The following is a 23,838-nucleotide window of genomic DNA, read 5'->3' on the forward strand; positions in this document are numbered from 1 at the left end:
TAAGCTTTCTCAGATCTATGTGGATCAATGCCCCACTTTGGGCGCCAATTGTAGCCTGAAGTTTCTCTGTCCCACTTGGTCCCACCTGGACAGCAGCCATTTTTATAAAATAATTACTCAGAGGCTTTAATATTAATTATAAAACTGTTTGGTCTATGGCTTGGGCTTATTGCTAGATAGCTATTACATCAGAAATTAACCCATTTCTTTTAATCTATATATCACCACATGGCCGTGGTATTACCAATCTACTGGCATCTTGCTCCTTGAAAGGCTGGATGGTGTCTGCCATGACTCCACCCTTCTTATCCCTGTCTTTCTCTTGGATTTCCCACCTGGCTTTTATCCTGCCTTACAATAGGCCAAAACAGCTTCTTTATTAGCCAATAGTAGCAACACAAATTCATAGCATACATAAAGACGATACCACATCAGAGGGGAAAAGCAGAAGTTATGAACAAAAGTAGAACAAGAAAACCCTAGTGGGTGAAACCATCACAGTTGTCCCCCAGTTCAGAGATTTCAGAGTTTGGAAGTGCTTTGCTGGGCCAGGTGACTTACGGTGTGCCTCCCACTGTAGTAGAGGGCTATGCTAGTCACACCTAGTTCTTATTAGAATTGGTCACTTGACATTGAAATCTGAAAAGAAGTTTTCAAATATCTGTTTTGATCATTTTTCTTTTCATCTGCTGCAAAAGTACCTCCTGAGGCAGGATCCTGGAACAATGCCTGTGGAGGTGAACAGCAGATGGTACATGCTGTGAGCAAAAAATAAACATTTGTATTGTATGGCACTGAAGTTTCAGGTGTAAAGCTTGATCTATTATTACAATAAAACAGGGCAGCCAGGTGGAAAGTTGGGTACATGAGTCATGTTCAAATTTGTCTTAGCTGCAGATAAAATTTAGGAGTTGTCAGCATCTAAGTCAAATTAGAAGATGAGTCTGCAGCAATGTCCAGGAGGAACACCATAACCCATGTGGTTACTGTCATCCCACCTTGCCACCCTGAACCTGTCACTTTGCTTTTCTTCCTCTGCTCCAGCCTAAAGGCAACTGTGCAAGCAATCAGAGCCAGCTGTGTCTGCCTCACACCCAATGACTGTGGACTTTAAACAGCACTGCTGCAGTGACTCATTTGCCTGTCTCTGGGAACAGATGGCGCTGCTGTGACAGACAGAACAGTGATGGCCTCTACTCAGGAGACCTACTATGCACATGCCCATTTGAACACCTTGGTTTTGACCTGGAAGACTCTTTATCCCACCAAAGCATTCTCCTTTGTGCTCTGGATTTATCAATGATTATTTTTATAAGTACTTTATAGATCTGTAGAAGGCTTATGTAAGTTCTAAGAAGTCCAGCCCAATGGACATCATTTCCAACCACTCAGTTCAGAACAAAGAACCTTCTGGTCAGTTTTGAAGTCCCTTTGTGCTTCTCTCTGTCCCAGCCGGTCTTTTCTTCTGTGGTGGTAATCTTCAACCTGAGATTTTGCTTCTCAGACAACCAGGATAAAAGGAACTCCCTCAAATTGATAAAGAACATCTTCAAACCTAGAAACATCTGTTGTGCCCCTGCTTCTCTGTAATTTTTACCTATTATGTTTCTAGTACTAAAAATGTTAGACTTTATACATGATTTATCTTCATAGAACTAGATTCTTAGGGCTGGGGATACAGCTCAGGGGACAGCACTTGCTTGGCATATGTGGAATCCTGATTTGATGCCCAGCACACGCCCCAACCTCATGCTGTATGATTGTTCTAGGATTTGTTCTTTGTGCTCATTGTTGAGTTCCAGTTTCTGCACAGTGGGTGAAGAGCTACCCATTTACCCATCTGTATTGTAACCTGAGATGCACCCTAATTTATCCAGTCTGCTTCGGCTTTCTCTCGTGAGTTTTGATATGAAAAAAATCTCATTGTTTAGTTCTAAGTGTTATAGAATATTATTTTAAAGTGTGTTACTTTTCTTTGTTTTGCATTTGTTTAACTCTGTGAAGTTGTGTTACTGTGCTTGTCTAAAACACCTGATGGTCTAATAAAGAGCTGAACAGCCAATAGCAAGGCAGCAGAAAGGATAGGAGGGGCTGGCAGGCAGACAGACTAAAATAGAAGGAGAAATCTGAGAGAATGAGAAAGGAGATCTAGGAGCCAGAGAAGGAAGAAGATGCAAGGGACCGGCCACCCAGCTACACAGTCAGATGCCGAGTAAGGAGAGAAAAAGTATACAGGAATAGAGAAAGATACAAGCCCCAAGGCCAAAGATAGAGGGGATAATTTTAGAAAAGCTGACTAGCAACAAGCCAAGCTAAGGCTAGGCATTTATAAGTAATAAAAAGCCTCTATGTGTGATTTATTTGGGAGCTGGGTGGTGGGCCTTCCAAAAGAGCAAAAACAAACAACAATGTAAGTGTATTTAAGTAGTAATTATGATTTTTAGTTTGACCTATAGGTTATTCAGAAATATTTAAAATTTCAAGTATATGGAGGTATTTTATTTATACTTTGTAACTGATACTTGCTTTTATAGAATATAAATGATATCTTATAAGGAATATAATTCAAAGTATATACTTTTTAAAATTGTTGCCACATTAATAACACAAGATAAATAGATGAAATCAAATTTAATAATATATTTTACATAACCCAATATATTTATGACACATCATCATTTAAATGTGTAATCTTTTGCAGACAATGAATACAAGTTATAAAAGAGGACATACAACTAATTTTTTCCAGTTATTACTATGTCACAGATTCTTAATTTTCGGTGGTAGATAAGTACGTGAAAATACCATAAATAGTGAAAGTGTAAAAACCAATGTGATGCTCCACAGCTTCTGTTCTCAGTAGCAGCTCCAACAGTCAAGATGTTCATTGAATTCTTTGGCTGGGTCTGGTTAATTTTAGTATGTGATTTTTTTAATTTGCTATGTTTTATAGTGCTTAAAATAAAAATAAATGTCTAGATTTTGAAAGTTGTTGTAGGTAATTTAGATTATTGTTCTAAATGTTCAAATCTGATGTGTCCATCACACAGCACATCTAAGTTTGGACCAGCCATATCTTAGTATCTAATAGCCTATGATATTAGATGGTGCAGGTTATAGTAAAACAGTTGCTTAAAAATTTTAAATTTGATAAAGTTTACTTTCTGGCCTAGTATGTGGTCAATTTCCTATGAACTAGAAAATAATGATGTGTTTTCCCACAACTTGCATACCAGGTCCTACATACTAGCCTCAAGTCAGCCTTATTATCTGTAGCCGGTCTTCTCTGTTCACCATGGTGTATTTCTATGTGATCCTCCCCTGCTCCATTGCAGCTCCTGGGCAATCACGCATGCAGTCTGCAATTGCTCAGTGTGTGTTCTCATGGCCATCTGTAGGGGTCCTGGGATGAATTACGGATAACTGAGGGAGCTGTCTTGACTTCGACCACAGTGGTGTGGACTTGACACAGCTATGTCAGTTTCTTTATTTTGAAGATATTTTAAGTTGATACATCTTGAGGTTTAAGATACTCATAGTAAAATTAGCCCATTATCTTTTCAGCCCCCAAATAATAGCTTTAGTTCCAAAAGTCTATTTGCCAGTAATACTGTGTTCACATTCTTCCCTTTAATGTGTAGCTGCTAAGTGTTTTCCACACATTTTGTCTCCATCTTTACCTGCCCTTGTTTTAGGGCATTTTGTATGAAGAATGCAGAACTACTGTTGCTTGTTTAGTTTAGTTTGTTTTTATCGATTTCTCTCTCCATTTACCATTATTGTTATTGTTATTTTAATCATTGTATTCACCCTCTTTTTTTTTCCTCATTATAGGCCTTTGGAGGAGAGGATTGTTGTTTTGTGTATTTTCTTGGCATATTTTCCTTTCACTAGGGGTATATTTCATTTTTATTGTTTTAGTTGTTACTATTGAAGTTCTATCATGCATATTTAATGATGTCTAAAGTTAATATCCTGAATTCATTTCAAACAATGCAAAGAGCAAAGCACACTTGACTCTGATATCCTCTTGACACAGCCTATATTTTCCCAGTTTGATGGAGTTTTTTGTTAGCCCCTTAATTGCACATAATCAATGATACTTTATACAGACAGTATTAACTTATACATACCACATGCCGGCCTACTACATAACTTTCAGGGCACAGTACAAAATAAAAATGTAGGACCTTTTATTCATAAACTGGAAGGTTTGTCCTGTGACAACCTGCCCCTCAACCTGTTACAGAGGGTTGTGTTATTTGCTATCACACTCCCTCAGACCTGGCACTGTCACAGAATGGACTCTGACCCCTGTGGTATTCAAGTCCAGGCCCTGCTCCCACCTGAAGCAGAGGGCCATAACAGTGGGGAGAGGCGAGACAGCAGAGCGCTGGCCAAGCTGTGAAAGGTTGGAGTTGGAGTAACCCTAATGCATGCTTAGCTGCCCTCATTTCTCTTTAAAAACACGAATTAAAGATGTAAGTTCTTACAGATTTCAGAATAGTGACTTAAGGGCATAAAACAATGAGGCTTTGGGCATTAGAACGAACAGGAGGAAATACCACCGTGTGGTACTGAGGAGATAGTCTATGGAGAACTTGCTGCTGAAGGAATTTTAATGAAAGTGTAATTATATCATCCCCCTCTCCTCCTTCCTAACCACCATCTAGCCCCTCTCCCTCCCAAATTCCTGACTCTTCCTCTTTAACCATACTTATTACATATACATATGAACCAATAAATATATAAATACATCTTGCTGAAAGTCTGTCCAGAATTGCCTATATGCATGTTTCTAGAGCTGACCACTTGGTATTAGATAACAATTTAGGGGACTTATCCCTAGGGAAATCTAATTCTCCCTCTCTCAGCAGTTGCTAATTGTCTATAGCTCTTCATCTAGGGGTGGGGGCCTTATGAGATACCCCCCAACACATCTATATTGGGATGTCAACTAATGTTGTTCAGTTCCATTTAGACAGCCATGTTGTTGAGATTTATGGGTGTAGCTTCCCTATGATCTCTAGAAGGCACAGTCTCACAGCAGACTTCCTGGTCTCTGGCTCCTGTAGTCTTTCTGTTTTCTGAGGTGGGTGCAGGAGTTGTGCTGTAGATGTACCAGTTGTGGCCGGGTACCCCACAGTCAGTTGTCTGCATTTTGACGAGTTGTGTTTTCTGTAATGGTCTCTTTCTGCTTCATAAAGATCCTTTGATGAAGGGTGAGAGCTACAATTACCTGGGCATAAGGATAAATGTTTGAGTGAAGATAGGGATTATTCTGGTTTAGGAGAGTAGAGGTAGGGAGGAGAGAGGGATAAATAACAATTAGGATGTTTTCAAAAGATGTAGGGAATCATTATTTTATATTTACCTAAAGTCACATACAATACAGATATGCAAATACTTATATATGTAGTTTAAGTGACGTTATACCACTCAGGGTGATAATACTCCTCCCAAGAGCCATAGCTTGTCTAACCTAACACCCCCACCCCCAGTAGCAGGCATGAGAAACCTCCTTTCAAGATGTTGTTAGCCAGGGGAGTCCAAGAGAGCCCCCAAAACAATATAGGCTGTTGCTATGGTTCTTGGTGCTCCCCCAGGAACTTGCTGAAGACACCATGCACGTTGGACATAGACCCAGGAGGGATTGAGCTGGAACTGACCTGAAAGCTTCCTCCCTGAGGATGAGCTTTCACAACAGTGGAGGGTGAAGAGCAAGCTGCTGAGAGAGGAAGACAGTCATCATCCCACCCAGCTGCAGCCCTGGCGAACCATAGCGAACACCAGCACGACAGCTGTCCCCAAAGGTGCAGTGGTGATGCTTGTGTGTTGGCAGTAACTAACCACGTTCTAACTGAACTGAAGGCTGGCTTAACAGGAGGGAAATGATGCCTGGTACCGTTACATGGCTAGTGAGACCATGCTCTCAGAGGAGAACCTACCCTACCTTTTTAAACTGATTTTAGATGTGTGGCTAGGTTAAACATACCAATTTCCTCAAATATTGATCACATCCTTAGGAAAATATTCAGAATCCTTTCTTCCAGCTCTTTGAATGTGGTACATAATTAACATCAGAACCCCAGGTCCTCTTTCTCCTAACTGTAATCAGTCATCACCACTGACCCAGCATTGCACCTCCCTTTCAACTCCCAGCCTCTCCACCTTGGTGACCACTATTCTGTCCTCAAACTCTGTGAGATGAACATTTTGCAGTCCACATTTGAGTGAGGTCATGCAGCTCTTGTCTCTCTGTGCCTGCCTTATTTCACTTAACACAGTGCTCTCTGGTTCTAACCACATTGTCTCAAGTGGCTGGGGTTCACTCTTTGTAATTTCCACATAGTATTCCATTGTGTTTTGTTACCAAGCTTTCTGTCCTCACGTGATGGGTACTAGCTTCTTTCCATTTGGTGGCTCTTGCTGCAGTGCACATGGGAGTGCAGATGTCTCTTTGACATACTGATCTCCCCTCCCTTGGAGATATATATACCCAGCAGTGAGATTGTGGAACCATATGGTGGTTCTATTTTTAGTTTTTTTAAGGACCTTCCATCTTGTTCTCCAAAATGGCTACACTAATTTACATTCGCAACAACAGTGAGAAGGGGCTCCCTTCTTTCCTTATCAACAGCATTTCTCATGTGTAATAACCATTCTTACTGGGATACAGTGAGAGCTCACTTACGCTCTGATTTGCATTTCCTGGTGACTAGTGGGACTGAGCATCTTACACACACACACACACACACCTGTTGAGGCACTTGCCTGTCTTCTTCTCAGACGCGTTTACGTTTTGTATCAGGTTGGTTTTGCTGTTATTTGAGTTCCTTACATCTAGATAGTCACTCCTTATTAGTTGTGTGGTTTACCAGTATGGCTCCCATGATGCATGTTGCTTCTTTACCCTGATGGCTGTTTCCTTTGCTCTGCAGAAGTTTTGTGCTCTGTCATAACCCCATTTGTCAATTTTCACTTTTTTTTTCCTGTGATTTTCAGGTCTTGTCCAAAAAAGACCTTGCCCGTTCATGTCCTAAAATGTTTCCTCTACATTTTCTTCTAGTAGTTTCATTTTTCCAGGTCTTAATATTTGAGCCTTTAACTCATATTTAGACTTTTGCAACTGGTCAGTTAAGGGATCTAATTTCATTCTTCTGTATACTCAGTTGCCCAACCATTATTTAAGTGATAAGTTATTTTATCCCCTGTGTGTTGCCAGTGTTTGTTAAAAGTCAGTCATTTGGTTGTGGTGTGGATCCATGGGCATGTTCCTTGTCCTGTTGGTTCTTGTGTGTCTGTCTGTCAGCTTCATGCTGCTGGTTATTACAACTTTGCAGTTTATTTTGAAATTATTTAGCATAATTCCTTCTGCTTTTTGTTGCTAAATATTGTTTTAACTATTAAAGCTTTTGTATGTGCATGCATATGTGTGTGCATGTGTGTGTATGTGCATGTGGGTGTTTGTGCATTTGCATATGTGTATGCATGAGTTTCCTAGAGAACTCTTAGGGTTGTTTTCCCTGGTTCTATGAAGAATGGCTTTGATAGGGATTATAATGAATCTATGGACAACTTTTATCTATATGTATATTTTGATAGTATTGATTCATCCAATCTATAAACACAGAATGTATTTCAATTTATTGTGTTTTTCTTCAGTTTTTAAGTTCTATTGTATATAGTTTTCACTGTAGAGATTTTTCACCCATTTGGTTAGATGTACTCATATGCATTTTATTTTTTTATAGTTACTGAGAAATGGGATAACTTTCTTGATTTTATTTTAGATAATTTGCTACTGGTATTTAACAACACTAATTTTTACATCTTATATCTTGCAACTTTGCTAAATTTGTGTATTAATTCCCATAGGTGTTTGGTGGAGTCTGTTTTTCTCTATGTAAGATCATGCCATCTGCAAATGGCAACAATTTGACATCCTCTTTTCAATATAGATGCCCTCATTTCTCTTCCTTGCTTGACTGTTCTGCCTAGCTAGGGCTTTCGGTGCTGGGCTGAGTACAAGTGATGGTCTTGTTTTGGATATTGTGAGAGAATGCTTTCAGCTTTTTCTCGTGCAGTGTGAGATTATATGTTAGCTTATTATATTTGCCATTATCATGTTGAAATATATATTCTTTCTATACCTAATTTGTTTAGTGTTGAATGTTTAATTTTATCAAAAGCATTTTTAATGGACTGAGGTGATCAAATAGTTTTTGTCCTTCATTTTGGTGGTTTATTTTGCTTATTGATTTGCATATGTTTATTATGAATAATGATAATGCTCATTTTAATGTTTGCTAATATTTTGTTGAGGGTTTTTATGTCTGTGTTCATCAGGGTTATATCAGGGTTATTAACCTGTTAGAACTGAGATTTTCTGGTGTGGCTGGAGTAACAACAGGATAAGGCTGCCATCATTGACTGTGTTTGGAGAGACTGCCTCATACTCCATTCAGTTTTGTGGAATAGTTTAAGAAGAACGTGACATCAGTTCTTCTTTAAATGTTTGATAGAACTCAGCAGTGCAGTTGTCTTGTCCTGGGCGTTTCTTTGATGGGAGACTATTTTTTAAATCACTGATGTAGTTTCATTATTTGTTATTGATTTCTTTAGTTTTCCTCTACTTGACAGTTCAGCCTTGATGATGTGTATGGGTTCAGGAAATTATCCATTTCTGTGGTATCCATTGTAATGTTTCTTTTCATCTCTGACTTTTTTTTTTTTTAATTAGAGACTCACTATATAACCCTGCCTGTCCTGAAACTTGCTATGAAAACAAAGCCAGCCTCAACCTCACAGAAATCTATCTGCTTCTGCTGGAATTAAAAGAGCATATTACCACATCTGGCCATATCTGATTTTTTTAAAGCCTTTTTCTTATGTGTACATGGGGTGGGAGTATGTGACATAAGTCGCAGGCACTCTGGGAGAGCAGAAGCTGACACAGATTTCTGTGGAGCTGCCATTCCAGGTGGTTGTTAGCCACCTTAAGTGGGCACTGAAAGCCAACTCAGGGTCTCTCTAAGAGCAGTATGCGTTTACGTGCTCAGCTCTCTGCAGTCCTCGGCTCTTCATATTTTCATCTTTAGTGTTCGTGTTGATTTGTTTTTTCTCAACTTGACACCAGATCGGTTCAACTGAGATCCTTAATAGAAAAAAAAATGCCTCTATTATATTGGTCTTTAATCAAGTCTTTGAGGCATTTTCTTTTCCTTTTTTCCCAACATAGTATTTTTCCTAATTATTTGGGAATTTCATACAATGCACTCCAATCACACTCACTTCCCATTCCTCCCAGGTCACCCTCCTACCCTTGTGTGCCCCCCACCTCAAAAAAAGAAAAATACACCAAATCCAATTTCTGTTGCCATATACTCAGTGGAGCATGGTCAAACTCCCAGTCGCCAGCTCCTTAAGGAAAACGAAGTTCTTCCCCACCCCCACCCTGCCAGACGCCATCAACTGTGAAGAGCTACACTTCAGCATCTTTATCACAGTTTTTAAGGACTCTCTTCAATAGCTTCCTGGCTGGACTGTTTCTTTTTTGGTGTGTGTGTGTGTGTGTGTGTGTGTGTGTGTGTGTGTGTGTGTGTGTGTGTTGAGGGGAGGGGTGGGGGTGTTGTCACAGAAGCCTTTGGTGTCTCTCATTTTCAATTATGAGTCTGCAGTCGTCGATACTATTGCAAAAGAGGCTTCCCTGCCCATAGCAGCCCACAGCAGCACAGATCATGAGCTTCCCCATGGTTTCCGGGGACAGACATCCATGCGGCCTCCAGAAGCACCAGGGACCATGGACCTCAACATGGCTTCAGGCGGCACTACAGACCACCGACATCAACATGGCCTCCGGAGAGCACAGACCATAGAGGTCTTTCAAGAAGGCTTAATCCAGAAAATAAACCATTCTTCATCTTGGATATCTTGCAGTTGCTCAGAGTCAGGGTGATCGTGCAACTAGGCAGCATGTTCAGGGGCAGTACCTGTTCAAGTTCTAGGCTGCTGTGCGCCAACCTGCCCTTGACACGAGCGGCTCTGCCAGTACCCTGGGCATGACCATCATGATCGCAGCCCATGGCAATACCATTGCTCCATGCTCCCCTCCCCCCCATACACACACACCAGCGGAGGAAGAGGCAGCAGCAGTGGTGGCCCCATGCCTTGGGCCAGGCCCAAGGACCTAGTGGCGTCACTGACCCACCAGGTAGCAGCTGGGCAAGGTGGGCCAGGTGGTGACCCGAGCCTCCTGGCAACTGGAGAGCTGACCCCACTCGGCAACAACATGCTCCTTTGTCCACTGAGGCTGGGCTCACATGCCCCGCATTGCGGCTGTGTCTAGTGCCTCTTCTCTCCAGGGCACACACTGCTCTGTTCATTCCACCACCAATTTTTCATGATTCCATGAAACCACTTATTTCTTCTTTCTTCCTTCCTTCCTTCCTTCCTTCCTTCCTTCCTTCCTTCCTTCCTTCCTTCTTCCTTCTTTCTTTCTTCCTTTCTTCCTTTCTTCCTTTCTTTCTTCGCGCTCTCTGTCTCTGCTCTCTCTCTCTCTCTCTCTCTCTCTCTCTCTCTCTCTCTCTCATCTCTCTCTCTTCTTTCTTTCCCTGTCTGTCTGTCTTTTTGTTGTTGCTTTTGTTTTGGTTTTGGTTTTTGTGTGTGTGTGTGTGTGTGTGACAGGGTTTCTCATGTAACAACTCTGGCTGTCCTGGAATGCGCATTGTAGACCAAGCTGGCCTCAAACTCACAAGCATCTTCCCATAAGAACTGCCTTTTTAGTTGTTCCTGAGATACTGTGTGGATCTGTAGGTTTATCCTCCATTGCCTCATCTCCCCCTGATGCCTCCATGGGTCTCTCAGGCTCCTCGAAGTGGCCCACAGCGCTGCCGGTGCCAGCGACTGCCTCCATCTTGAATCAAGCCTTGCATTTTCTTGATTGGTGTGGTGGTACAGCTCCTGGGCAGGTGGTACTGTTTATATAAGAAAGTAAACTGAGCAGTCCATGGAGAGCAAACCAGTGTTCCTCTATTGTTTTTGCTTTCGTTCCTGCCTCCAGGTTCCTGCCATGTTTGAGTTTGAGCTTTCCTCAGGGATGGACTGTGGTTAGAGAATAAATAAAATAAATGCTTTACTCCCCAAGTTACGTTGGCTTATGGTCATCATAGCAATAGAAACAAATTAAGACAGTATTTTTTATTACCTATTTCATTTTCTTATAATCTGATATTTATTTTCTCTTTCCTTCTTCTAGTTTTGGGTTTGGTTTGTTAGTTCTTTGGGATGGAGCCATAGGTTGCACATCTAAGGTTTCCTGCTTCCTTTACACAGCCACTGATTATTGTCAACTTGCCTCTTGACACAATTTTTGCCCCATCACATAATTTCGATGTGTGTGTCTCCACTCTCATTTGTCTCATGAAAAATTTACATTTATTCCTTGATCATTGGTTGTTCAAGAATAAGTTATTTCACATCCATTTCATTGTACCGTATTAAACTTTTCCCTACTGATTTCTAGTTTTATTGCAATATGATTGAAAATGATACTTGATATGACTTCAGGGCTTTTTAACATCTTGTGTACATGGTGGGAGGTGTGTGTGTGTGTGTGTATGCGTGTGTGTGCACATACCATTGCACATATGTAGAGGACAGCGTCGGGCATTGAACCTCACCTTCCACCTTGGTGAGGCGGCATCTTCTGTCATCCTGCATACACCAGGTCAGTAGGCTCGACAGCTTCTGGGCGTCCTGTGTCTGCTTCCCGTCCTGCTGTAGGAGCTCTGATATTGTAGAAGCATGCCTCCATGTCTGGCTTCCTGTGGGCTCTGAGGCTCTGAACTCGGGTCTTCGCACTTGTAATGGCAAGCACCCTACCCACTGAGCACCTCCTAGGCCCTGGACTTCAGTTTTTAAAAGAAGTTGTGGAGGCTCGCCTTCTGGCGGCCGCCCTCGAGTGGGTGTGCTGAAGGAGGAGGAACGCAGTCAGAGGCGACCCCGGGTTCGATCCACAGCAATGTCCTGTTGATAAAGGGAGTGAGCACATTATGTTGGCAAAGAATGGCCTGTGAGACAGGGGTTGCAACTCGGGAGGATCACGAGGGCTGCGTCCCGACTCATCTCTTGGGTTTGTGGTTTTCAGGGAATTGATGCTGGCTGCCCATAAGAAAAGCATCGAGCAGATGCAGGAGACCCTGAGACAGAAGCTGCTGAGTGATGATAGCTGGAGGGAGAAGGTAACACTGGCTCTCATCAGCGTGTGTCTTGTTTGCCTTGGAAGCGTCCTGTCCTTCTGCCAGAAGACTGTTCCATATAGATGGCTCCACTTCTCTGAATACTTGTCATTCCATCTGGAATTTCCCACTCCACATATACTTAAGATATATGCATTTTCCAAAATATTAGACAATGTGATAGGAAGTAAAAAAGGGAAAATAAAAAATAGATTTTGAAATCTTGTAATGCTAGGATTTTTCTCAGTTCTTATACAGAAAACCATAATTTTAAACTTTAAACATTTACCTTTTTTCAGCAAATGTCAGAATCTGCATTTGATCATATTTGTTAAAGCATAGAAATACTAATAATTCTCACTTCTTTGCCTCTAAGATAAGAAAATAGAAATGATTTTAAATTATTGGTTATGAAAATTTGACCAGTTTACTCTGGCAGGGTTAAATGAATAAAAATTTCCCTTTCTATTACTAAGAACGATTTGCTCTCAGAGCATGAAAAATATCCACTGTGGTCTTTGGACTTCGCTATATTGTTCAAGGTTTCAACAATGAACAACTTAAATACAACTAAGTAAAGCAAGTCATGCTTTTGAAGCTGTAGTCTCCACTTTCTCGGCAGGCACAGCCCTCCTCACCAAGGACTGGTGAGGAGCCCCTCCCTGCCACAGATTTCAGTACTCCTCACTGACCCCTGGAACCCTGCTGGACTCTGAGCCTAAACCTCTCCACGGTGCTCTCCTCCCGCTGTGTCTTGTACCCAGCCCAGGCCGTCTCCCTCAGTGTCATCACTGTTACGGCAAAGGAGCTGGCCCTCCATTTGGAATCCAAGGCCGTGGGCATGCTGGGCAGAGCACTCCCCATGAACTCACCCGGTCCCCAGCTCACTGTTCTCCTGCGGTTTAAAGTTTCTCCAGAACTGGAGCTTTCTACTGAAATTCGCGTGGGTGTGGCTATGCCCCTTGTCATTTCTTCAGCCACTGTATCCGGTTCTTGTTGGGGATCGGATCCTGTTGTAACCTCTGCCACCTTCAAGCTGCGGCCTCCACTTGTAGTCCCTCACTGAGCCAGCCAGCATAGGGAAACTGTTTGTGTGCTGTTAATGCTCTGCTGGATTCTAAATCTGTCACTTCCATTTCCAGACATCCTCAACCAGCCTGCTGTGAACCAATGCCTTCTCCCTTGCCCTTAGATAGTCAGATTATGACTATAAAATCACCATCTGGGTATGGTTACCCCCGTTACCCCAGTGCTGAGGCTGAGGCAGGAAGAAGGACTTTGAGGCCAGCCTGGACTGAAGGGACCTTGTGTCAAGAGGAAAATCACTGTTAAGTAGAGTTGTACAGAGGTGGGAATAAAATCTGAGACTGTTGGCTGAAGTCGCTAGAAATGCTCCAGTCTAACCTCATCTAGCTGACCTTTTCTTTCTTGGGTAAGGCTCCCACTTCTAATCTTTGATGATATTTGATGGGCTTATTTAGATGGCCTGCTCTTCTTCATCTCCCCGACCCTTGTCATTTGAATGTTTAAACACTCAAAAAGATGATCTTCCTAACATGTTCAAGGTCCTGGGTTCCATTCTAGGACCACCAAAACTATCAACCAAACATTCCAAATAGGAGGCTTCTCCTTTAATGGCAGATGTTAGAATAGTTTTGGCCCTGTGGTGAAGGCCTAGAAAAGTAGCCTGCCATGGCCACAGAACTTGAGATGAAAACAGCTTTTTGGAGAGCAGTGTGTGGATATTTATTATGAAATTCCCTAAATGTCCTGTTTTTGAGATTGTTTTGGTAGAGTTAACCCAGATAGAGGTATGGCAATCATTTCCTCCAACCCCTGAGTTCTTCCTCTTAGGCTGATGGCATGAATGTTCCTGCCTTTCCCCACCCTGCTCTCCACACCCCACCCCACTGGGGTTTTAGTACCTCTCATTGGAGAAGGGTCTTTACGGCTCATCCCAGTTCTTCTACTCAGAGGTTAAGCTAGTGCTAGCATCTGGCATTTAAAAAATCAGTGTTCTTGCTTTATCCAGAGTCAATCCATGGTGGAAAGAATCCTGTGTAATGTTGTAAAAGTTCCTAAGTGCTTGCTGTGTCCAATACATTATGTTTATCTCACAGATGTCCCTCAGCATGTATAATTTCCTGTAGTATAAATGGGTGTCTCATTTTGTTGAGAGGACATCATTTCTTAATAAATGTTACAGTTTAACCAGCAGTAAATCATGCTCAGGCCAGTAAAGCCAGAGAATAATAAGACTGTCTTGACTGTGTTAGCTATTAAGACTATGAATAAAAAGTTCCCTAAAAGTCCTCTCATGAGAAAGGAGAATCACTAATAATGACATTGTCATCTCTTTCTTGGGTCACTGTGCCTTTGCGTAGGAATGAAATGTTCTCTTTACAAATATATAATGCACAAATTAGAATACATTTAATAACTTAAATGCTTTTAACATTTTTAAAAAGTAGATAACAATTTGTGCCTGTGCTTAATTATTTTAGAGTATGTAAAAAAAACACATAATAGGATCAATAGTTGCTATGCAACAAAGAGGGCACATTTCAAATAACTGTTTACTGATTGTCAGGAACTTTTGTTTATTTTTAAGTATTGCTTGGATACAAAGAAAGCAAATTAATGGGCATGATGAACCTTTAAAATTGGTTCCAAGTGCACAATATATTGTTACTAATCATTTAAAATTTTTTGATGGAAAAACCCTCTTGCAGCCTGAATAATTATATAACCAATTCGTATCACTTGTTGACACTCACTTTTTAGTATAGCAGACAAATTCCAACCAAATATTTTCTCAGATCATCATTAACATATTAAAGTCTAGAAACATTTTTGAAGTGTACTAATAACCTCATTTTTAGTACATAGACCCTTTGAAAACAAACAAAACCTTATTTCATGGCTAGAGTAACCACATTGACAGTGAAAGGCAGAGAAGTAAACTTCACTTCAAGAAATTTGCCAGGTTGGTGGCTCATATCTTTAATCCCAATACTGGGGAGGCAGAAACAGGAGAATCTCTGTGAATTTGAGGCCAGCATGGTCTTCACAGAAGAGTTCCTGGCCACCCAGGACTACATAGTGAGACCCTGCCTCAACAAACAAACAAAAGAGAAATAATAAATTCAAATTAGAAGAGACAAACAAACCTCATTCTTTTTCCAGTAGAATGTTCAAATGGCCTAGTGCTTCCTAATGTGTTGAAATATGCAATTGATGAAGTAAAAAGACTAGCATGCAAAGTACAAAGTTTGACAGTGATGAAGTTATTTATATAATGTCATTTGTAATTATACATAATAAACATGTGGCTAAAATATTGAGGGCATAGCTTAATTTTGAATTAATAAAATCTAAACATTTTAGTTCTAGAATCATCTGCAAGGAGTGTCTGTTACAAACCAACAATCCAGATAATGAAATGGCCCCATTATTAGAGGGCTTGCTGTACACCAGGCTTTGTGCTGAATCCTTTTTATAAGTGTAGTTTAACTGTTAGGACATTATCGTTCCAGTTTTACAGATGAAAAATGAACAGGGCTGGGAGAAGTTAGGTAGTGTATCAAGGCTATAGAGCAAGGAAGTGAGCTGACACTAACTTCATCCCCCAGGATCTAAATGCCAAGTCCAAGACGTCTGCATTTCACAGGGTACAGTCACGTGACCAGATTTACTCTTCCATCTGAGCAAATAAAACAGTGGTTTCAAGACATCTGACAGTGACAGGACCTGTGAGTGGGTAGCGTGGTCCCTTGATCATCTTCAGGCTGTGACACGGCGCATGGGAAACAGGCCGAGCTTGGCAGGTTCTGTGAACCAAGGAGGCCGTGGAGAGGAAAGTGCCCACAGCTCTCTCACTACTGTTTGCAGAAGAGCGTTCCAAAGAGGAAGGCTGCAGGTGATCTAGAACGTCCCCTTAGTGTGTGAATGATAAACATGTGCGTGTTGAGACTCCAGCCAGGGAAGGCCCGTCTGAGAGAAGTAAAGAAGCAAACACTCACAAGCCAGACTTCTTTCCACTAGACAGACTCGAGAACCTGTAGTACACAGGACACTCAGAAGGCTCCTCCATAATTGGCATTCCATTATGGGGCATTGTTAGCCCTAAATTAGATGAGCTGCCCCTGACAGATGTCAAAAGGAAGACTTAAAGTAAGCTGACTCTTTTGTTTGTTTTGTTTTTCGAGACAGGGCTTATTTGTGTAGCTCTGGCTCTTTTGGATCTCGCTCTGTAGACCCGGCTGGCCTCAAACTCACAGAGATCCACCTGCTTCTGCCTCCCAAGTGCTGGGATTAAAGGCATGAGCCGCTACTGCCTGACTAAGAATCTCAGAATAGATACCACACATATCCATAGAAATACAAACATATCCAGATTCTGGATGACAAACAGATCCCAAGCACAAGCTCCTACCAAGATAACATTCACAATGCCTGTGTCTAATCCACAATTTCCACACACAGAAAGAACTAGAAGAATAGAATTCATAATTAAAAGAAAAATCAATGAATAAACACTGACTCAGAGGTGCCGTGAGTTGGCCCAGTCTCCCAGAGGACCCAGGTTCAGTTCCTAGCACCCACGTGGTAGCTCACAAGTGTATGTAACTCCTGTATCAAGGGATCTGATGCTCTCTCCCGGATCTATGAGCACTGCACACACAGACATATGTGCAGGCACAACACAAATGCCCATAAAATAAAAATAAATATTTTAAATGACTTGGAAAGATACCAGTGTTAAGATCAGAGGATAAGAACAATGAAAACCATTGACATGAGCGCTTGCCATATGTCCAAGAGGTAAAGGAAACTTCCATCATGCTAAGTTTAGCCATGTAAGCTATAAACAAAGCGGAAATGGAAAAAGTGATTCAGACAACAGCACTAATCGAAATTTAAACACTCCAAAGTCCAGTGCACCTGAAAACACAGCGAATAGAAAAGTCTTTTTGATTAAAAGAGGATTTTCTTTTAAAGTCTCAAAAAGTGAAAAGCAGACCATCAGCAGCTGTGAACTGAACTCACAAGGCCTGATGTCTGCAATTAGGATTCCTGAAGATCAGAGAAGGGGAGGGAAGACAGAGGCCTCTGAATAAATGATGGTGAAATGTTGATGAATTCAGTGAAAGTAGATTTGCAGAGCTCAGCAGACCACAAGCATAAGAAAGCAAACACACTAAAGAACATTATAACCCAAACTCTCAAAAAAAGTGATACATTTCCTTTTTTTTTTAGAAATCAGGAGGCTAGGGAGGTGGTAGGGAGAGGTTAAGAGTATGCTCCACTCTTGCAGAGGACCCAAGTTCAGTTCCCAGCACAGATGTTGGACTGCTCACAACTGTGTGTGTCTCCAGCTCCAGGGGATCTGCAGGCACCTGTGCTTACGGATGCATACTCACATACAGCCACATACATAACTAAAAATAGAATACACTGTTTTCCTTTTAGAGATTGTTTACTTACATAGTATATCCTGATTACAGATTCTGTTCCCTCTACTCCTCCCAGTTCCTCCCCACCTCCCATCCAGATCCACCCCCTTTCTGTCTCTCATTAGAAAGCAAACAGGCTCTTGAGGGATTATAATATAATATAATATAATATGATATGATATGATATGATATAAAAAACTAACACTCTGTAATTGGACAAAACAAACAAACTGAAGGAATAGACCCCAGGAAAAGGCACAAGAATTAGAGACCCACTTGTTGGCACGTTTAGGAATCCCATAAAAACACTAAGGGGGAAGTCAAAAAACATATGCAGAGGACCTGCTGCAGGCCCATGCAGGCTGCCCCTGTCTCTGTGACTGCTTATGTGCTTTCACCAAGTTGATTTAGAGGATGTCCTTCATCCCCTCTGGCTCTTACACTCTCTCCACCTCATCTTCCTCAGGGTTCCCTGATCCCTGAAGGGAGGGATGTGATAGCAACGTCCCATTTAGGGCTGAGTGTTCTAAGGTCCCTCATTTTCTGCATAATCAATGTCTGCCTGTAGGTCTCTGTAGGTTTCTTCTCATCTGCAGGAAGAAGCTTCTCTGATGATGGTTGAGCAAGACACTGATTTATGAGTATAGCAGAAAATCATTAGTGGTCATTTTATTGCTACATTTTTTTTGTTTTATTTTAATTTTTTTTAGACAGTAAAACCAATATAGTTTTATCCTAGGTTCCTGGGCTATCTAGTGTCAGATTCTTGATCACCAAATCAGTGTCAGATATGGGTTCCATCTCATGGAATAGGCCTTAAGTCAAATCAGGCATTTGTTGGTGTGGAAGTTCAAATAAGAATGGTCCCCATAGGCTCATATATTTGAATGTGTGGTCCCCAAGAAGTGGTACTGTTTGAAAGGATTAAGAGGTATGGCCTTACTAGAGGAAGTTTGTCACTAGGGGTGAGCTTTGAGGATTCAGAAGCCCAAGCCAGACCCAGTGGCTTCTCTTCTCTTCCTGCTGCCTGCTTATCCAGATGTGAAAACTGTCAGCTCCTCCTCCAGCACCATGTCTGCCTGTGCACTGCCATGCTTCCTGCCATGATGTCAGTGGACTAAACTTCTGAAACTGTAAGCCAGCCCCGATTTAACGCTTTCCGTTATAAAAGTTGCATAGTCATGGTGTCTCTTCACAGTAATAGAACACTGACTAAAATAGTTGGTTTCTCACAAGCTTTATGCCACTGTTGTCCTAGCATATCTTGCAGGCAGGACACTATTGTTCATCTAATGGTTTGTGGCTGGCCTGGTGTTTATGTTTCTCCTTTGGTAGCATGCAGAGTACCTTCCTGTACCAAAGACTCTAGAACATAGGTGTGAAAGCTGTGTACCCCAGCTCAACTTCTCTCATGTTCAGTGAGTTGTGTAGGTGTTGTCTTCAGCAATGGGGCCTTGCTGTCAGTTTGTAGAGAGCAACCTATAGTCTTGGCAACAGACTGAGTTGTTTGAGGGTTCCCATGGGATCCTTTTGCCTAACAATACAATCAGATGTAGCTTAATCCTGGGACTGGAAGCTTCATTTGGTGACAAGAGATGGCCAGTGGGGACTCTGTCTCCCCTCTTATTTGGCAATTAAAGTTAGATCACCTTCATATCTGTTTATATTTTAGGAAGTTTCTACTGTGTTAGGTTTCCATACTGCCCCTTAATTTTAGCTGTCACTCCTCATATTCCTTCCCTCACTCCCCTCCCCTTCTCCCTCCCCATTTCACCCCCCCATATCCATCTATAACTATCCTGTTTCCCCTTCCTAATGAGATCTGTCTTCCTCACTAGTCCCTAACTCCACATATAACCTCTTGCTTTTACAGATTGTAACTTGGTTATCATTGACTTAACAGCTAATATCCACATATAAGTGGATACATACTATATTTGTCTTTCTGCGTTTGAGATATGTAACTCAGGATGATATTTTTTAGTTCCATATTTTTACCTGCAAATTTCACTTTTAATGGCTGAGTAATACTTCATTGTGTAAATGTATAACATTTTCTTTATCTATTCTTCAGTTGAGGGATATCTAGGTTATTTCAAGTTTCTAGCTATTATGAATAGATCAGCAATGAACGTGGTTAAGCAAGTGCCCAAGAGTAATAGCTGGATCTTGAGGTAGATCAATACTCATCTTACTCAGGAACCAACACACTGATTTCTGTAGTGACTATACAAGTTTGCACGCCTACCAGCAGTGGATGAGTGATCCTTTAATCCCACATCCTCGCCAGCATGAGCTGTCACTTGTTCTATTGATCTCAGCCATCCAACAGGTGGAATGTGGAATCTCAAAGTCGATTTGATTTGTGTTTCCCTGCCAAGTAAGGAGGCCAAACATTTCTTAGCCATTTGAGTTTCCTCTGTTGAGAATTCTGTTTAGACCCATTTTTTAAAATTTCTTTTCTTGATGACTAGTTTTTTGAGTTCTTTATATATTTTAGATATTAGCCCTCTATTGGATGTGTAGTTGGCAAAAGTCTTCTCCCATTCTGTAGGCTGCCACTTTGACAATGTCCTTTGTCTTACAGAAGCTTATCAGTTTCATGGGCTTCCAGTTATTAGTTGTTGATCTGAGTGCCTGTTTTGTTGATGCTCTGTTCTGAAAGTCTTTTCCTATACCAGTGAGTTCAAGGCTACTGCCCACTTCCTTTTTTTTTTTTTTTTTTTCTTTTTTTAAATCAGGATCAGTGTAGCTGGTTTTATGTTGAAGCTTTTGATCAATTTGGAGTTGAGTTTTGTGCAGGGTGATAAGTATGGATCTATTTGGATTCTTATACATGCAGCCGACCAGTTCGACCAGCATCATTTGTTGAAGTGTATGTGTGTCTAGCTTTATAGTGATTTGAAAGAAAATGGCCCCCAAAGTGAGTGGCACTATTAGGAGGTGTGGCCTTGTTGGAGGAAGTGTGTCACTGTGGGGGTGAGCTTTGAGGTCTCTTTTTCTCAAGCTTCCCTCAATGTTATAGTCACTAAACTTCCTGTTGCCTACAAGATGTAGCACTCTCAGCTCCAGCATGTCTGGTACACACTGCCATGCTCCCCTTCATGATCATAATGGACTGAACCTCTGAAACTGTAAGTGAGCCACCCCAATTAAATGTTATTGATGTAACCAACCGTCTTATTAAATAAGAAACACAGAAACAATGCAAAAGAGAAAGCCGAGAGGTCAGAGCTCAGAGCTGAAATCTCACCCTTCCGCCTGCGGTGTCCCAGCTTCCCGAATGAGGGCTCTATTTCCTGTCTGTTCGTCTATTTAAAGAGACAGAACAAGCCACAGCTATCTCACCTCACTAGTTCCTCAGCTGGTCCTGTTTCCTCAGACTGGAAGCTTCTGTGTCCTCATCCCAATAGCTCTCAGCTGAACTGTGTTGCTCCAAAGCCTGAAAGCTTAACCAGCCAAATGCTTCTAGTTTCTGGTCCTCACGCCTTATATATCTTTTTGCTTTCTACCACCACTCCCTGGGATTAAAGGCTGGCTTTCTGGGATTAAAGGAGTGTGTCACCACCATGCTTGGCTATTTCCAATGTGGCCTTGAACTCACAGAGATCCAGAGGGATTTCTATCTCTGGAATGCTAGGATTAAAGGCGTGTGCCACCACCGCCACACTCTTGTTATGGCTCTAATAGCTCTGACCCCCGGGCAACTTTATTTATTAACATACAATCAAAATCACATTTCAGTATAATTAGATTACCACCACAAAATGTTTTCTTTATAAGAGTTGCTGTGGTCATGGTATCTCTTCAGAGCAATAAAAACCTAAGACAAGCTTCTTTGTCAAAACTCATGTGTTTGAGTCTTCACTTCTATTTCATTGATCGACATGTATGATTTTGTGCCAATACCATGCTGTTTTTATTACTGTAGCTCTGTAGTGCAACTTAAAATTGGGGGTGGTGATATATCCTGCAGGTTTTTTTTTTTATTATTCAGGATTGTTTTAGCTATCTTGGGTTTTTTGTGTTTAAATTTTTAAAAATTAGTTATTTTTAAAATACAAAATCAGAAGCCTTGGGGTACAGCTCAATAGTAGAGCACTTACGTAGAAAGAGCCAGACACTGGATTCCATCCCCAGCACCACAAATGATATTACTAGGGATAAAAGTCATTTCATAATGACAAAAGGGTCATTCCAGTAAGAGGGCGTAATAATCCTAAATGTTCACATGAGTTCAGGTCTCCAGCACCTGTGTTAAAAGCTGGGCATGGCTTCTCATTGCTGCTGTAGGAGGTAGAGGCAGGCATTTGCTGCAGCTTGCTGCCTGCCAGCCTAGTTCCAGGTTCTGTAGGAGACCCTGCATCCAGGGAATAAGGTGGAGAGTGACGGAGCAGGGCACGACACACGGTGTCTTTGTCTGGCTTCTGCATGTGTTCTCATGGTGCACAGATACACTATACACAGTCACACACACACACACACACACACACACACACACACACACACATGATATATGCATAGAAAATTATATTTACAATATATATTAATATGAAGCAAAAAGTGATGGAACTACAACAGGAAAAGAAATGCACAGTTAGAAGTTAGTATCTTTCTCTTAATAACAAATAGAAAAATAGCCCAAAACCCAGAAAGAATAAATAGTATGGAAAGTAGTATATTGGTTTGTCTTTAAAAGCTACACTGAAGAATACTATTAACAACTTGACATGGCATTATTTGTAGAGCTCTCCACTGCCCAGTACTATACGCATCCTTCTCATGTGCACATGAAGCATTTACCAAAATGGACCATAGTTTGTGTTACAAATTTGAAAGGATTTGAGGCATACGAAGTATTTTCTCTGACCACAGTAGAATTAAATTCAGTCATTAACAGAAATATCACAGTATTTTGAAACCAAACAAACATTGAATCTGCCTTGAGCCACTCTGCTCTGGAGGCATGTGGGGAGACAGGTTTGATGGAAGACCATAGAACCACAGAGTCCAGGAGCAGTGGCATGCCTGTCTGCCCTCTGTGCCAGAGCTGATTTGGTGTGTTGCTTCGGAAGCTGTTTTGTTTGCTTGTCTCTCTTTATCATTTTTTATTAGTGTGCAAAATAACGGGTTACAGTATGGCAGTTCATACCCCTATTATCACTGTGCTTTTCTCTCAGCCTACTTCTCAATCTAAACGTTGGGGAATAATGGTTTTCAACACTATCTGATCTTTCCATTTGGAAAACAGTATACTTTCTTTTTAGGAGATATATTTTCACAAATGGTCTGTGTACTGTCAAATAGAAATGACTGGTCTGGCTCCTGGTTTGGTGTCTAAAGCTGATTTGAAGGATGCTGGATGTTGTTGAATAACAGGCAGTTATGTGATCACATGGGAACTGTCTCCATGGACAACAAAGAATAACAAAGTCAGCCACAAAAATTCCACTTTGAAAGTAGTGAAAAGACAGTACATTGTTCATCAATATTAGATACAGACTGTATGAAATACCAGTAATGTGTTTCAGTAACAAACTCAACAGGTATTCCAGAAGCAATTTCTAGAGTGCTCTGGAGTCACCAGGAAGCCTTTAGCAAGGATGTGGGTTGAACCAGGAGAGGATACAGATGAGTGGGAAAAAAATTAAACCTAGGCTTTGTACACAGGTTTTACTTTGTGTACTTGCATAATACATATACTTTTTTTAGAAATCTTTTCCCCACAGTTGCTAGAAATAACTGAGTTATTACATATAAAATAATTTGTGCTTTATTTGAACCCCATCAGAAGAAGAATTTGTTTTGTACAAAACTTGTCCTGCCATCTAAGCTACTTTACAGTTTATATAAAAACAGCCATACACTTGGCCTGAATTCATCTTTTCAATGTTAAGTACTATATTAACTAAATCACGGTGACCATAGGCTTATCATTTCATCCGGACTAAGTCAGATCATGCAGGAATCGGCAGCTTTGTGCCATGGTGACACCTTGTCACAGCATCCCTGAAGCAAATCATTTTACTTGTCTTTCTCAGCTTGTGCAAATTGAAAAGCAAACTGGTAATGGTCAGTCTCTCTTCTCCTGTCTGCCTGTAGTGCTTCTCTTCCTGTTTCCCTTCAGCCCTTCGATTTTCACC

General features: G+C 41.2%; 1 protein-coding gene across 3 annotated transcripts in view; it reads left to right on the forward strand.

Annotated features, from left to right (window-relative positions):
* Positions 1 to 23,838, forward strand: part of Lekr1 (leucine, glutamate and lysine rich 1) — a 186,615-nt gene that overhangs the window by 138,522 nt on the left and 24,255 nt on the right. For all 3 annotated transcript variants that reach the window (XM_037206641.1, XM_028888675.2, XM_028888676.2), the window contains one exon: positions 12,149 to 12,242. In XM_037206641.1, coding sequence (XP_037062536.1) covers positions 12,149 to 12,242 — 94 coding nt within the window. The remainder of the gene's footprint in view (positions 1 to 12,148; positions 12,243 to 23,838) is intronic.

The sequence above is a fragment of the Peromyscus leucopus genome, chromosome 6 (assembly GCF_004664715.2).
Source record: "Peromyscus leucopus breed LL Stock chromosome 6, UCI_PerLeu_2.1, whole genome shotgun sequence".
Taxonomy (NCBI): Eukaryota; Metazoa; Chordata; class Mammalia; order Rodentia; family Cricetidae; genus Peromyscus; species Peromyscus leucopus.